The sequence below is a fragment of the Schistocerca piceifrons genome, chromosome 1 (genome assembly GCF_021461385.2).
Source record: "Schistocerca piceifrons isolate TAMUIC-IGC-003096 chromosome 1, iqSchPice1.1, whole genome shotgun sequence".
Taxonomy (NCBI): Eukaryota; Metazoa; Arthropoda; class Insecta; order Orthoptera; family Acrididae; genus Schistocerca; species Schistocerca piceifrons.
In genome coordinates, this window is record NC_060138.1 from 1000582813 (window position 1) to 1000600825 (window position 18013).

Here is an 18013-nt window from a genome sequence, read left to right on the forward strand (position 1 = left end):
TGGAGCGAATTAGGGAAATCACGGAAAACCTAAATCAGGATGGCTGGGCGCTGTATTGATCCGTCGTCCTCCCGAATGCGAGTCCAGTGTGCTAGCCACTGCGCCACCTCGCTCGGTCACACACAATTGCCTTCACCTGTTCTCACAGAAGGAAACCTGATGGACTTAAGTGCGGGGAAGGTGCCGGCGACTCCACTGCATCTCAATGACCTAACTGTCTCTGGTGGAATTGTGTATCTACGCTAGGGCACGTGGACCATGTCTAATTGGGTGCACCATCGTGCTGAAAGAAAGTTGGAAATGTCACAGCAACGACGGCAGCAGACATTCGTCGAAACAGCACAGACAACTGGCTGATGTTAGTGTACCTGTGCTGAAGGTACCTCAATAATAAGGGAACACCACACTTCACGCCAAACCATCGCTTTTTATACTCCAACTGCTTTCAATGGATTCATGTACTCAGCACTGGTATCTGTGATGCTATTTATTTGCCATTCCGTCACGTGCAAATCAGATACCTTTGTATACAGTAAATATTAGGAAAATGAAAGTTTTCGTCTAGCCTGCATGTCACCCACTCTATAGACTGAACCCGACGAGCTGGAGTGTTCTCGATGTGGTTATACACTTCTACGTGTGTGCTCTAAATTTTCATTAATGCTGCATATGACTTCAGTCTTCGTGAGATGTGGTGAATACTGCGCTTGGGACTCAATGAGCGATTCGATAACAGCGATTATGTTGCTTCATCCGTATCCGTTTTCGATCGCCCAATTTTCGGTTTGTCCGCGATGGGACCAGTTTCAAGGAATTTCGCGAGAAGTACTGTGGGCTGATGGTGGTCTGCATGCAATAACATTAGTTCTCCTCTCTCTTGTTATTAAGGTGGCTCAGAGCGATCAGACTGTGTTAACGCCTCCAGGTTTCGCGCCACCTTTTATCACCTTTTATAAAGAAACGCCAGTCGTAACACGAGAATGAATGAAGCTGCGCTCAAATAAGAGACAGTTTTTCTCGTATAATTCTTTGGCTGTTTGATATGTCACCTGACATCCCTGCCCCCTTTTCCATTCAAAAATCAGAAGATGCATCCAAGATTGTTGCTTCCAAAATGGCCGCCTTGTTGGTAACATATACTCACAGATTCCACTTCCTTTCCCATTTCATACTTTCTTATTGCAATTGATATAAAATTATAGTAGCTTATGGCATCCTAGCTTCCTAAGTCTCCCATTTTTCTGCTTTCCCACCTGCAAATTCCTCCTTGACATAGCTCTCCTAAATTGCTCTTCCCATGTTGTTTTCGGGCGTCATCTTCGTCTTCTATTAGTTGGATACCATTCCATCACCTTAGGCCATCTCTCATCACCCAAACGTCATATATACCCATGCTATCTCTATCATTATGCTTCGATTGTATATATTACAGTGGTGCCCAAGTTCACTCTCTTACACATGTCTTCAATTTTAAATTTATCGCATATTGTCAACATTCAGCAACATCGCCAGAATCACATCACCACTGACAACAAGTTTCTCTTAACACTTACAGTTATTTCCCATGTTTCTGCTCAAGGCGTTGCTTTACATCCCAATCTTCGTTTCTGATCTAAATTGTGTGTACCACAAAACTTCATGAACTGTTTGGTTGCTTTTCTATCTTGGTCAATGGGCACCGTAATTCCGCTTTTACTAGCTCCATATTTCATATGAACGACTCTCAAATATTTATTAAAACCCTACAGACCAACACCAAAATCTTACGTCTGATCTTGACTCATTCCTCCAGTTCCAAAATACTTCTTTTTCTCTGTATTAATTGTTTAGCTCCGTTTCTGATATCTCTGCGCAACTTTCGAATCATGTAGTTTACGTTACCCTCATCCTCTTCAAAAATGACTTGGTCACCGTCAAAATAACGCCACGTTACGGCAGGAACGTCTGCATGGCCTTAAGGCAAACTTCAAGTATATTCTAAGTAATATAGGTGCAACTGTGCATCCTTGTCCTAAACCTCTGGTCACTGTGAATCGATGCAGATACTTTTGTGCCTACTTTAATTGTAGAAGCTATGTTACTGAATAAAGCACTAACAGTTTGAACACAGAAACGACTAACATCGCAGTCCACAGTTTACAGAGAAGAATGACATAACAGGCTTTCTTGAGATCAATGAAAACCATGGAACTCTAAACTCCTGGTCAGTCTTTTTTCCACTAACTGTTTAAGCAAAACACTTTCTCTGAACATGATGTTCTGGGTCGGAACCCATTCAGTTCTTCTTCGTGCACAACCTGTGCTTTGAATCTTCAGGTTTTGGCTGCGCAAAGACTGTTCCATTAGGTTTCGGGTGTGTAGCCGCAAGAATTCTCCTTCTTCTTCTAATATTTCGGCTGTATAACGTTCAGCCATCTTCAGAGTGAGCCGCAAGACTGATGCTCCAGTTTTTTTTTCCTTTATTGAGTTTCGGTTCCCCCTAAAGGGGGCGGGACGCTCCAGTGCTCGTTTCGTCCCTTTATACTCGTGTACCGCGCAACTGCGCTTGCGGCCACAGATGCAAATGCGCCAGAGACGTTGGTCGGCGGCAGAGACGAGTTACATCTATGACTCTGCAGTCGATCTGTGTTGGCATGTCGATATATCATTGTGAGCTGCACTGTGACGAAGTCTTTGTGAGTTTATTATAGCAAATGCCTGATCTCATGATTTATCGTGGTTGAAACCACTATCTCTGTTAATTAAATTCGTCGTCAAGCGAATTTCAATTTCCTCCTTCACTATCGAGTCCCAAAAAGATGATGTAGTTGCCAAAATTTCGACGTTGTCATACAACATACTGTGACCAATGTCAATACAATGCTCTGCCACTGTCGACTTGTTTGTTAGGTTGTAAAAGTCGTGTGTACCTCCGGTGTTCTGTACATCTTTCTTGGACAGTACGAGTTGTTTATCCAATGTAAGAAAGGCCACATTCACCTGGAATTTTGTGAACTCCAGATTTTCGGAGCAGAAAATCAACTTTGACGGAGCCCACGAGTGCAGCTGTCTTGGGTGGAGGACGAAAAATCACTTTTACTTTGTGTCTGCTGAGAATCCGTCCTATTTTTGATGAGAGACTACCCACATATGGCAGGAAGGCCGTCAATTTAAAGGTTTCTTCGTCTTCTTCTGCTTTCTTTGTGGCCTCTTTCGGTTTCATTTTCAGTGCCTTCTGTATCTGCTGTGAGGAGTACCCATTGTCTTCAAACACTCTTTGTAAGTGGGAAAGTTCATCTTGCAGATTGCTTTCGTCAGAAATAATATCCACGTACGCGTACACCACCATTACTCTACGACGCAAACATAAGGGTTACACTCGTCTGGTGTGAGACGTTCCCTGAGGGTCCACCGGGGGCCGAACCGCACAATAACCCTGGGTTCGGTGTGGGGCGGCGGAGGGGTGAAGTGGACTGCGGTAGTCGTCGTAGGGTTTTGGACCACTGCGGCTGCGGCAGGGACGGAACCTCTCCGTCGTTTCTAGGTCCCCAGTTAAGATACAGTACAATACAACTTTAAACTTCTGTGCGTGAAGAACTGTGAAGAGCGAGATAATGCATGACGCTCATAATGCAGGAAGCTCTCGATCAGTCACGCCACACATCGCTTTCGGAAGGAGTATCCAATGCCTGACACTTTCGAGCCGCAGCAACTCTCATCTCAGGATCGTCGTCAGATTCTTCTGACCACATGGGCCGAATTGAATGAAACGACAATAGAGACAAAAAATACAGGAGCCTGACAGCAGCCTCGTCTTACTCCTTTCCCTTTTTTGTACAGTTGGTACTTTCATCTCTCACTTTCACTGTTTGTCGACCTGTTATTGTTTTAGAAGAGTCGTTCCACGCCTGTGAATCACACTGTAGAAATCCCGTTTCATTCGTCAGTTCCACACATCCTGCCCCGCTCTTGTAGAGACGTAGTGCGACGGCAGGCGCCGCTGACGGGCCGCGCTGTTGCAGGAGTGCGAGTCGCGGCTGCTGAGCGTCGCGCCCAGTCCGTCGTCGACCCCCGAGTCGGGCTTCCGGTCTGCGCTCAGCGGCGACACGCTGTCCGCCTGCGACGACTCGCCGCCGCCGCCGCTGCCGCTCTCCAAGGCGTTCGTCGTCTACCCCGTCCGGACCAAGACTCGCGAGGACTTCCTGTGAGTGCCACGCCTGCGCGCAACTGCACGCTTACCGTCGTATCAGAAAATTAGAATCTATCGGAAAGTAACCTCAGCTTCCACGTAGAATCGTAAGTGGTTGTAGAGTTCAAATGATTCAAATGGCTCTGAGCACTATGGGACTTAACTACTGAGGTCATCAGTCCCCTAGAACTTAGAACTACTTAAACGTAACTAACCTAAGGACATCACACACATCCATGCCCGAGGCAGGATTCAAACCTGCGACCGTAGCGGTCGCGCGGTTCCAGACTGTAGCGCCTAGCACCGCTCGGCCAGGTTGTAGAGAGCGTGCGAGATACACTACTGGGCATTATAATTGCTACACCAAGAAGAAATGCAGATCATAAACGGGTATTCATTGGACAAATATATTATACTAGAACTGACATGCGATTACATTTTCACGTAATTTGGGTGCATAGATCCTGAGAAATCAATACCCAGAACAACCACCTCTGGCCGTAATAACGGCCTTAATATGCCTGGGCATTGAGTCAAACAGAGCTTGGATGGAGTGTACAGGTACAGTTGCACATGAAGCTTCAACACGATACCACAGTTCATCAACAGTAATGACTGGCTTATTGTGACGAGCCAGTTGCTCGGCCACCATGGACCAGACGTTTTCAATTGGTGAGAGATCTGGAGAATGTGCTGGCCAGGACAGCAGTCGAACATTTTCTGTAGCCAGAAAGGCCCGTACAGGACCTGCATCATGCGGTCGTGCATTAACCTGCTGAAATGTAGGGTTTCACAGGGATAGAATGAAGGGTAGAGCCAAGGGTTGTAACACATACGAAATGTAACGTCTACTGTTCACAGTGCCGTCAAAGCGAAAAGAGGTGACCGAGACGTGTTACCAAAAAATGTTCAAATGTGTGTGAAATCTTATGGGACTTAACTGCTAAGCTCATCAGTCCCCAAGCTTACACACTACTTAACCTAAATTATCCTAAGGACAAACACACCCATGCTCGAGGGAGGATTCGAACCTCCGCTGGGACCAGACGTGTAACCAATGAAACCCCATACCATCACGCCGGGTGATAACGCCAGTGTGCGGATGACAAATACACTATTCCTATATGCGTTCACCACGATGCGACCATCATGATGCTGTAAACAGAACTTGGATTCATCCGAAAAAATGACTTTTTGCCATTCGTGCACCCAGGTTCGTCATTGTGTACACCATTGCAGGCGCTCCTGTCTGTGATGCAGCGTCAAGGGTAACCGCAGCCATGGTTTCCGAGCTGATTGTCCATGCTGCTGCAAACGTCGTCGAACTGTTCGTGCAGATGGTTGTTGTCTTGCAAACGTCCCCATCAGTTGACTGAGGGATCGAGACGTTACAGCCATGTGGATAAGATGCCTGTCATCTCGACTGCTAGTCATACGAGGCCGCTGGGATCCAGCACGCCGTTCCGTATTACCCTCCTGAACCCACCGATTCCACATTCTGCCAACAGTCATTGGATCTCGACCAGCAGGAGCAGCAGTGTCGCGATACGATAAACCGCAATCGCGGTAGGCTACAATCTGACCTTTATCAAAGTCGGAAACGCGATGGTACGCATTTCGCCTCCTTACACGAGGCACCACAACAACGTTTCACCAAACCGGCTCCAACCTTGTGTGAATGCTCTGTAAAGCTAATCATTTGCATATCACAGCATCTTCTTCCTGTCGGTTAAATTTCGCGTCTGTAGCACGTCATCTTCGTGGTGTAGCAATTTTAATGGCCAGTAGTGTAGGAACTGATTCGCGCTTTAGCAGTAGATCAGTGAGTTTATAGGTGCAACAACGAGAAAGGGGCGCTCTTTCGCGTAGACCTGCAGCACAAGTGGGCAACCGGCGGCCCGCTGGCCGAATCTGACAGGCAGTTGGTTTCAATCCGACCCGCGGAAGAAATTCGTAGCAGAGAGACCGAGGCCCTCACCTCGCGTTGTACTTTTCCCTTGAACCTGCAGCTCGCTCCACGCAAGCGCAATACCATTTCGCCACCGCTGGATACGAGCAGCAGAGAAACACGTTTCCAGTCTGATGAGGAGAACACGGCAGGTGCCATAACCCGATTTCTCAGAAACTTAGCTCGATGGAAGAGGAGTCGCATAAATGAATATATGTTTCGGCTTATCCGTAGACAGACCTACTAGACCGTTTCCAAGAAAACGGCCATCAAAGTTTTCGATGTAGTTTATGTGTCTCTTAGCGGTCGATAAACTCTGCCCCATGGGCGGCACGTTGGCTAGCGTCGTGGCTTGAAACCCAATAATTGATTTTTTTTTTCATTTACCTACTCATGTCCATAGAAGATTGCTAGACCAATGTTTCTTATTAAGTTACGGGATACAAGGGCATTATACTGTAAAATTGTAAAATTACAACTGGGTTTCACAATATCTGCCACACATTTATTGTGTAATATAGGCTTGTACAGTATTTTCAGGGGTTACAATATTTTAAAATTTTTATAGTCTTGTTTTTCATTCTTATTTCAACTCTTATTTTTATATTATACTCTTATGTTTATTCTTCAGAAAGATTTTGTGCGTTTCCATGGATTATACCGATCGTAAAAACAGTCAAAACATAGAAGTTCGGAACACCCCTAGCATCGCGCAAAGGCAGGCCTGCGACAGTTTCATTTCTTTGTATAAATCTCACTTGGGAAAGAAACGTCGTTAACATTGCTGAAGATTTCACGCATTGACAACGAGTTTGCGACGAATCACTCATAATTGATCACTTTTCCGAAAACTGTCGCCTGCAATTGAATTTCACCGAAAACAATTTCAAGTAATTTTTTCATTCATTAATTTTTTTTTAATTCATCTCCAGACATACTATTAGTAGACGAATAAGGACAACCTACTTCAATATACAATCCAAAACATTCCTGCAGTAATCTTCTACGGATATGGGCAGATAAACGGAAAACAAAAACAAAAATAAAGTCGGGTTTCAAAGGCGGGGCGCCAAATTGCGCAGCCGCGACGCTAGCCACTATGCTACCGCTTTGGTGCCGTGTGACTAGGGCCTCCCGTCAGGCAGATGGTTCGCCTGGTGGAAGTCTTTCGAGTTGACGCCACTTCAGCGACTTGCGTGTCGATGGGGATGAAATGATGATGATAAGGACAACACAAAACCCGGTCCCTAAGCGGAGAAAATCTCCGACGCAGCCGGGAATCGAACCCGGGCCGTTAGGTATGACATGCCGTCGCGCTGACCACTCATCTACCAGGAGCGGACACCGCTTTGTTTGAACCATTTACTTCCTCAAAGGCACATAAAACTTTGGCCGTCTCAGAAACGGTCGAGTATCTATGGATAAGCCGAGACATGTGTCCGATTATTTTGCCTCCTCTTCCACTGAGCGAAGTTTCTGGGAAACTGGGTTATGGAGCCTTCTGTGTTCTCCTCGTGAGTGCGAAGTTATGGTCCAAGAGCGCATGGGCATGCGAAGAATGGGGGCAATACCTTACTACCTTGAAGGAGTGCAGGGAGAAGTATTTTCGCCCCTGGTCCCGACAACGCACACAGACATTATTTACTGCTTACTACCTACTTCCGTGCTACACAACGATTGTTCGCAAACGTTGGCAGTAGATGACAATGGGACGAAAATTATCGACTACTCGCGAAATGTGCCGATTTGAACAAGGGCAGCCAGGGACATAACTTTTGCACAACCTAGGACCTGTCTGTTGTCAGTTTACGTGTTAAGTTCTGAGTACGGTAATATTCACTCATACTGGTTCTTCGTCGAGTTTATAGCATTCAACTTGTTAAATTTACACAATATCGCCGTGTTTCAGTTTCTCTCTACTTTTCACTGGCACAATTTTTGCTGTTTTCCCAGTGAACATAAAATGAAAGTGCTCTCAAAAGACGTGTTTTGAGGCACAATTTGTTGACGTGGCGTGTCGGGAAAGGGGTGCCATTCATATCGGTGCGTTACCACACAAACATTAACGTTACTGACGCTGTGCTCTGTAGTTTTGACTTTATGCACTAGGAGCGCTGCTGTCGCGTCTCGTGACAAGGCGGCTCGCGAGCGTAAGTAAGTAATCAGGTCTGCGCGTCACCAAAGGTTTCCTATACTACAGTACCACGGCCATCTAGCTGCAGCATACTAGAGCAGGCTCATCCAAGTGTAGTTCAGCGCCCCGTCCGCGACCGTGTGTCGCTAGTGTCGGCATAGAAGCGAGAGAGAAAGAGAGAGAGAGAGAGAGAGAGAGAGAGAGATAGCTGCAGAGCGAGTGAGACCGCACAGCACTGCTCTGCACTGGACTGTCCAGCGGTCAGATCTAATTCTATTTCAGAATTAATTTTATGTAAGGGATATAGAGCCTCATTCTTACTGTTAGTAGTTACAAGTAAGTATTTTTTGTTATACTTCGAGCTACAATTTTTTCTATCCCTTTTCAGAGTTTAGAAATCGGAAGAGGATATTTCTCTCGTGGAAGACATCCAAAGTTTTACACATAAGAAAGCGGTCCTTCAGGCGGATATGGCACTGTAGGTCAATCAGCTCTAGTTGAAGCACTTGTGAGACGTCCTCTGCCCGAAGGGAAAACGGGCGAACAAATACACTCCTGGAAATGGAAAAAAGAACACATTGACACCGGTGTGTCAGACCCACCATACTTGCTCCGGACACTGCGAGAGGGCTGTACAAGCAATGATCACACGCACGGCACAGCGGACACACCAGGAACCGCGGTGTTGGCCGTCGAATGGCGCTAGCTGCGCAGCATTTGTGCACCGCCGCCGTCAGTGTCAGCCAGTTTGCCGTGGCATACGGAGCTCCATCGCAGTCTTTAACACTGGTAGCATGCCGCGACAGCGTGGACGTGAACCGTATGTGCAGTTGACGGACTTTGAGCGAGGGCGTATAGTGGGCATACGGGAGGCCGGGCGGACGTACCGCCGAATTGCTCAACACGTGGGGCGTGAGGTCTCCACAGTACATCGATGTTGTCGCCAGTGGTCGGCGGAAGGTGCACGTGCCCGTCGACCTGGGACCGGACCGCAGCGACGCACGGATGCACGCCAAGACCGTAGGATCCTACGCAGTGCCGTAGGGGACCGCACCGCCACTTCCCAGCAAATTAGGGACACTGTTGCTCCTGGGGTATCGGCGAGGACCATTCGAAACCGTCTCCATGAAGCTGGGCTACGGTCCCGCACACCGTTAGGCCGTCTTCCGCTCACGCCCCAACATCGTGCAGCCCGCCTCCAGTGGTGTCGCGACAGGCATGAATGGAGGGACGAATGGAGACGTGTCGTCTTCAGCGATGAGAGTCGCTTCTGCCTTGGTGCCAATGATGGTCGTATGCGTGTTTGGCGCCGTGCAGGTGAGCGCCACAAGCAGGACTGCATACGACCGAGGCACACAGGGCCAACACCCGGCATCATGGTGTGGGGAGCGATCTCCTACACTGGCCGTACACCACTGGTGATCGTCGAGGGGACACTGAATAGTGCACGGTACATCCAAACCGTCATCGAACCCATCGTTCTACCATTCCTAGACCGGCAAGGGAACTTGCTGTTCCAACAGGACAATGCACGTCCGCATGTATCCCGTGCCACCCAACGTGCTCTAGAAGGTGTAAGTCAATTACCCTGGCCAGCAACATCTCCGGATCTGTCCCCCATTGAGCATGTTTGGGACTGGATGAAGCGTCGTCTCACGCGGTCTGCACGTCCAGCACGAACGCTGGTCCAACTGAGGCGCCAGGTGGAAATGGCTTGGCAAGCCGTTCCACAGGATTACATCCAGCATCTCTACGATCGTCTCCATGGGAGAATAGCAGCCTGCATTGCTGCGAAAGGTGGATATACACTGTACTAGTGCCGACATTGTGCATGCTCTGTTGCCTGTGTCTATGTGCCTGTGGTTCTGTCAGTGTGATCATGTGATGTATCTGACCCCAGAAATGTGCCAATAAAGTTTCCCCTTCCTGGGACAATGAATTCACGGTGTTCTTATTTCAATTTCCAGGAGTGTATATCTATCGGCTGGGGTTCGGGCGGTCCGTACGGCCAGCTAAGCGCCACGGCTCGGTCACTGCAGCAACATACGAATTCGCCCGGGGCGCTGGCCGCGGGCGATCGCGGGCGCTAGCGCCCCAGGGGCACAGTTTGGACGAGCCTCAAGAGGAAGCCCCCTCCTGCAATCTGTTGTAGACTTTTTATTAATTTCAGAATCTCACGTACTACTAGTAGCGATTGACTTTGATTGTACGCAACAGTATGCAAGGTATAACGCAGGGAATTTAGAAAATACTATACTTTTTGTCATTACAAAGGTTTTTTTTGTCATTGCAGAACATTGGCTAAATAGAGACCCAATTTTTTCTGTGTCGCTTCTTTGTGCAGCCCTTAATGAGCTGCAGAAAGGGACAGTTCCAACATCAAGCAGAGTATAAACATGACTGCATTTTACCCTGCCGACACCCATCCAGAATTTCCATAAGAATGGCCCCTTCGCTTGTATTCACCTACACTTCAGCTGTGGGCTCAAATACAGAAAAAATATAAGTTTATTAGCTGGACGAAAGCAAAAATGGTGAAATATCAAGGTCGAAACTGTGTTTGCGCTTGCTTAACCCAAGGGGTGCATTCCCACGCGACATTCAGCCACAGACTTACGAGTTCTGTACTTCAGTTGCCATTTCTACATTATAATGTGTCAAACCAGGGAGTCCTATGCTGTTAACAGTTGGTTTTATCGACCAATCTGATAGTTGTTTTCGAACGTTTCCTACATCCATATTGATATTATTAATACGAGATGTTGTTGTTGTTGTGGTCTTCAGTCCTGATGCAGCTCTCCATGCTACTCTATCCTGTGCAAGCTTCTTCATCTCCCAGTACCTACTGCAACCTACATCCTTCTGAATCTGCTTAGTGTATTCATCTCTTGGTCTCCCTCTACGATTTTTACCCTCCACGGTGCCCTCCAATGCTAAATTGGTGATCCCTCGATGCCTCAAAACATGTCCTACCAACCGGTCCCTTCTTCTTGTCAAGTTGTGCCACAAACTCCTCTTCTCCCCAATTCTGTTCAATACCTCCTCATTAGTTATGTGATCTACCCATCTAATCTTCAGCACTCTTCTGTAGCACCACATTTCGAAAGCTTCTATTCTCTTCTTGTCCAAACTATTTATCGTCCATGTTTCACTTCCATATATCGCTACACTCCATACAAATACTTTCAGTAACGACTTCCTGACACTTAAATCTATACTCCATGTTAACAAATTTCTCTTCTTCAGGAATGCTTTCCTTGCCATTGCCAGTCTACATTTTATATCCTCTCTACTTCGACCATCATCAGTTATTTTGCTCCCCAAATAGCAAAACTCCTTTACTACTTTAAGTGTCTCATTTCCTAATCTAATTCCCTCAGCATCACCCGACTTAATTCGACTACATTCCATTATCCTCGTTTACTTTTGTTGATCTTCATCTTATATCCTCCTTTCAAGACACTTCACTACTTCATCCCTCAGGGCTACCCATTCTTCTTCTACTGTATTTCTTTCCCCCATTCCTGTCAATTGTTCCCTTATGCTCTCCCTGAAACTCTCTACAACCTCTGGTTCTTTCAGTTTATCCAGGTCCCATCTCCTTAAATTCCCACCTTTTTGCAGTTTCTTCAGTTTCAATCTGCAGTTCATAACCAATAGATTGTGGTCAGAATCCACATCTGCCCCAGGAAATGTCTTACAATTTAAAACCTGGTTCCTAAATCTCTGTCTTACCATTATATAATCTATCTGATACCTTTTAGTATCTCCAGGATTCTTCCAGGTATACAACCTTCTTTTATGATTCTTGAACCAAGTGTTAGCTATGATTAAGTTATGCTCTGTGCAAAATTCTACAAGGCGGCTTCCTCTCTCATTCCTTCCCCCCAATCCATATTCACCTACTATGTTTCCTTCTCTCCCTTTTCCTACTGACGAATTCCAGACACCCATCACTATTAAATTTTCGTCTCCCTTTACTACCTGAATAATTTCTTTTATCTCGTCATACATTTCATCTATTTCTTCATCAGCTGCAGAGCTAGTTGGCATATAAACTTGTACTACTGTAGTAGGCATGGGCTTTGTGTCTATCTTGGCCACAATAATGCGTTCACTATGCTGTTTGTAGTAGCTAACCCGCACTCCTATTTTTTTATTCATTATTAAACCTACTCCTGCATTACCCCTATTTGATTTTGTATTTATAACACTGTAATCACCTGACCAGAAGTCTTGTTCCTCCTGCCACCGAACTTCACTAATTCCCACTATATCTAACTTTAACCTATCCATTTCCCTTTTTAAATTTTCTAACCTACCTGCCCGATTAAGGGATCTGACATTCCACGCTCCGATTCGTAGAATGCCAGTTTTCTTTCCCCTGATAATGACGTTCTCTGAATACGAGATATGTACATTGAATGTGCTAATGAAATATGCTTACCCGTATGGTATGGCTGTAACTTATCTTGAAAAAAATATTGACTAGATAACTATCAAACGTTTAAGATACAATATGCTTTGTGTCCTTCGTGCAAATTTATTTCTCAGGAGACGACACATTGTTAAGTTCAATTAATTAGTTTACCAAAAATGTAACTTTTGAGATCTTGGCCCCTCCGGATAATTTTTGTTGGATTGTTTGGGGGAAGAGACCAAACAGCGAGGTCATCGGTCTCATCGGATTAGGAAAGGACGGGGAAGGAAGTCGGCCGTGCCCTTTCAAAGGAACCATCCCGGCATTTGCCTGGAGCGATTTAGGGAAATCACGGAAAACCTAAATCAGGATGGCCGAACGCGGGGTTGAGCCGTCGTCCTCCTGAATGCGAGTCCAGTGTGCTAACCACTGCGCCACCTCTCTCGGTCCTCCGCATAAATTTCTGCAGTTACCCATTGCGGTGAGCCCCATTGACTAGTACCAAACGAAACGAAAAATACCTGTATGACATGAAACAGTGATCTCTTTATGTATGTCTTCGTAGCGTTAATTTTGAAAAATTAGTCTCGTAGGTAAATGGCAGAATTGTTGAGTTTCGTAACTTTTCAAGTATCTGCATCCTAAATCCGAAATTTAACTGCTTACATATTTTATTTCATTACAGTTTACAACTGTTAAACTAATTTGTTTCCATTGTTAATGTAGGGTCAGGCGAGTCGCTTCGTACGGTCTTCTTTGAAAAGCGGACGTCGTTTTAACTGTAATTTAGACCAGTAAAGAGGACAGCTTGACGATGGGAAGACCGGTCCATCTGTTACTGCGACACCCCATACTCGAACCATGAAACAGAAAATAGAACAAAAATCTCTTACAGTATTACATTACAAAACACAATATACGAGACCTTTTCATTTTCTACATTGTCATAAAATCAACTGCAAGTACATGGTTCCAGAGACCTTTTCAAGTCTCAAACTTCAACAGTGTATACATGCAGACCGATGCGATGAAAATAAGTTGTTCCAGGGAAGAGATTCGAATCTTGTCTCAGCACACCTCCCCTCTCAGTCCAAATTCCAACTCATGCTTCAGCCCACTTGGTAGTCCCACTAAAATTCAAACAGCATTGGTGGTGTAGTCCAGGCTGTTGTGAAAAGCTATTATGCCAGGATGGCTTAGTCTAGTGAGTAGGAGACCAGCGTTCGAATCCTGGCCTTGGTACAGATTTTCATTCGTCACTTCAGTCTGCATATATACATGGTAGATGTCTGAGATAAAAAAGTCTCTGGAACCACACAGTTTCAATTTATTAAAGCACCCACGCCTGGGTGTCAGGCAGCATTCCCCATTTTGTTCGATGCTGCGGTGTTATTCCAGTACAGTTGGAGAGGGTCTGCAACGCTATTTGAGTTTAGGAGGAAAACCATATGGGCTGAGACGTGAATGGGAATTTGGCTCGAGTAGAGAGGTGTGCTATGGTAGTCCATGTAGTTCTGGAAAGCCACTATGCCACGGTGGCATAATGATTAGTGCATCTGCGTAGTGAGCAGGCGACCAGATTCTAATCCTGGCCTTGATAAAAAAAATTTCATTCGTCGCTTCACTCTGCATACGAGTATATACATCGTTTTAAAACTTACGACCACTTACAATCCATGTAATGTATGGCAGAGATGGCACGACGCTACGTGGTACTAATCATTGTATCACCACAATCGCAGACACGAGTAGACTAATTACTGCACGCAAAAGGAAATTTAAGCAGTAATTCTTTCCTCGTTCTATACGAGAGTGAAGCGCGAAGAAACAAAAACACGTTGTACAATGGGAAATACCCTCTTCTATGCGGTTCACACTGTTTTGTAGAGTAGGGGTGCACCGTACACGGAGAGGGCGCTGCAACGCGTGAGTACTGCTGCCAACAGAATGGACCTCTTGCCCCTAGTATGTCGTTGCCATACTCTCACTTTGTAACTCACTTGCCCAGTTTAATGTGGATTCTGTGCCATGGTTCAGTTTGGCATTTCTCATGTCAAGAAATCGCTGCCAGAGCTGAAAGAATCGATAAATGAAAACGAACCTTACACTCCAGTGGGTGGGAATTCCAATAAATAAGTTATTCGTAATGTAACACTTACTGAATGAGCTACCAAACTACTACAAGCCTACATGTTTTAATATATTCGGTTATTGTTGCGTTTTCCGAAACTTATGTATGCGATCAGCATTTAAACAAGTTGTCGCCAACAAAGGAATAAATGGCAACAATAGCCTCCAAAACTGCCATGAGTGTACCACTTGAAGATATAACGAGCTGCTGCATTAATTCGTCTGCTAGAATGGCTGCCGCGGGGTAGCACCACGGCATCTTTACTGCAGAGACGTCTGTCGGTTCTTTCGGTTATCCGGGCTTCCCACGAACACTGCAACTATAGCCGAGTGGGCATAAGAGAATCCCTGATGGCTAGCATTGCTATTGGCAGCATTCAGCTGCTTTACGTTAACGGCTCCAGGCAAAAAAAAAATAGTTATCTGTTGAGGCGTTTCCATGCAGATGTTTATAAAATCGTGTCATGTGACTGGATGAGGTATGAGCGCCAAGCCCACAGCAACTGTCAGGGATGTTCTTACGCCACCTCAGCTATATACGTTTGTTACAGTCGCCATTCAACATGAGCACAGCATATGAAACCGGTTTTGTAATACGGCTTTTAGCAGCAACAAACCTCATAGCTGTCGACATTCACTGTAAAATATGTGCTGTATGCTAACTGATGAGTGATGGTACTGTGCTTCAGTGATGTCATTTGCGTGTGTATGGTAGATCGACTATTCTTAAAGATCCGTCTGTAGCCTGCTAGTAACTTGGACAGAAAATTGACGACAAACCGGCCTTTTTTAACATCTGCCCTACACTGCACGCTTTGTTCCAAGTAATTTCCACCTCTCTGCCCACATGAAAAAGCGGGTTCCTTTCCAACGCTTAGACAATGACGAAGAACGAAATATTGTTATGGTGTGCCAGTGATCTCTAGTGGGAGAATGTGGTGCAGAGAGAATGCGTCAACTTGTTAAGAGATATTATGAGCTAAAGGATACTGAAACGGTTCCATTTCGGCTGCTGTTTACACGTATTTACTTTATTTAATTTCGGAAAATTGGCCTTTCAAAGGCTTTGGATGCCAACATGTCGTAATACATCCGATTACGTAGCAGCGGACATGTCAGCCCTGAAAGCTAGCACACATGCATGCAAGCGTCAAATTGAAAAGAGAACGTTTACTGAATGCAGTAATAGTCGTCGTAGAAATTATTGTCATGTTCTTAGACGCTATATGTGCTCATTTTCGAAGTTAAAACCAACTAATATATATACATAGTCCGCCTCGGTAGCTGAGTGGTTAGCGTAGATGGCAGTTATGCAAAGGACCTGGATTCGATTCCTGGTACGGCCAAGGATTTTTCCTTGGTGAGCGGACTGGTACAGGTTGCACTCAGCCTCGTGGTGGCAACAGAGGAGCACCTGACCGAGCGGCCGCGGCTCCAATGTCTGCAAAACGGCTGGGAGAGCGGTGTGCTGACCACATTCCCTTACATACCGCATCCACATGACGCCGTAAGGCGGAGGACGACACGGTGGCCGATAGACATCCCTTGGGCCTTCACGACCTGGACAAGGAGCTCGTTTCGTTTGTTTGTTTTTTTAAATATGTACAGACTGTTCGGAAATGCCCTTTACGAACGTCTGGGACTTGTAGAGAGGATTGAGTGCATAATATTTTGAATGAGAATCCATTTCCGGAAAGGGTACGTACAGTTTCAATTCAGATGTGTAACCCGTCCACGTCTGCTGAGGCAAAGAGAAAAGTCTGAGAGCTGCTTGTCCTGATATGCAATAGGGTAGACAGGATGACGTGTACTATGCCAGACGGTCACCTGATGTCACTTAACGTCTGCCTTGCTGGGAGACCTATCACTGCCCGTCCATCTCCGACATAGTGACTGTGTTCTAAATTCGCGAAACAGCCATGTCTGGGCGGATAAAAACCCTCGAGCCACGCATGTTTAGGGATTTCAGCATCGGTCTGCTATTAACGTGGACTGCAGCTTGAGGGTTAGCCAATTATGGGCTGTGTTGTGGATGATCAAACACGTCCTATCGAAAACGCTGCAGGAGCATCTTCATTGCCCCTGCAGAGTGCGTCCGAGAATTGTGTAGAACGAACCACATAACAGTTATGTTATGTGGATTGCATAGCTTCAAACGAAGTCTTTCACCAGGCCCTCATACGTGGCAGGAGAGGCTAATTTCTAGCCATCTTTACGTTCTCACCGTGAGTTCAGAAGTGAAACGAGCGATGATGAGATCGACGGGCGTACTAGACACAATGCCCAACGCAACTGTGCAAAGCTTCATCAGATTTTCACTGTATTTTCCATTTCGCAACAGATCGTTCCTTACTTTCCGAATAACCCTCGTAAGTAAAAGCACACCCAACTTGAAGCCGCTGTCTCTTCTGGTTCCAGAATTCTTATGCCTTTCACTTATTACTAAACAATAATTTTACGAATATTTCATACATCAACGATTTCTTTTACCTCTCACCAATAGACAAAACACTACAGTTAACATTACGGGCTGTTTCTTTGCGCTATCTAACAGTGACAACTTCAAAGGTCATCATCTGTTCGTTGGACATAAGATTTCTAAATTAGAAAACATCTGTTTTAGTCGAACGTGAAACCATCTGCAGATAGCGTAGCAGAAGTAAAATTTAGGAAGAATTAACTAGCACGCTAGATTTGCACACGACAATGTGTTATTTGTCGTCATGGATAGAATCCTGTAATTCTTCTGAGAGAAGATTAATTTTTCTAAAAAACAGAAAATTAATGGCGTTGGCGAAGAAAAAATGAAAGCTAACCTGAAACTTAAGATACTGTAAGATACAGACATTTTTAATGTCTTGGTTCTTTAGTAACTAATGACTCGATTGCAGACGTAAAAGTTCAGAACTTAATAGAAATAGTACGTCGGTAAGTTTGTTTTTGATTATATGAAAGCAGCACCAGTGGCTTGAAAGTATACTATAAGTTAAACAATTTTACTGTGGTTATTTCAGGTATCAGATGCATATGTTTTTTACTTTGTTATGTTGTAATCATTTCATGTGTAGCTAATTTCCAATTTTTTATGAAACTCTTTCTCCTGTAATGACAATTTTCTCGTCCTTCTGTTCGAAGGATTCAGCATTATTAGTGAAGAGTATAGCAATAGATATTCGTGAGATATTAACTTGCATCGCGATATATTCATGCTTC

The 18013-nt window shown here is 45.3% G+C and overlaps 1 protein-coding gene across 1 annotated transcript in view; it reads left to right on the plus strand.

The window, feature by feature from the left end:
- LOC124798457 (probable E3 ubiquitin-protein ligase HECTD2) overlaps positions 1–18013 on the plus strand; it is a 348122-nt gene that overhangs the window by 19542 nt on the left and 310567 nt on the right. The window contains 1 exon segment of the mRNA XM_047261883.1: positions 4002–4183. Coding sequence (XP_047117839.1) covers positions 4002–4183 — 182 coding nt within the window.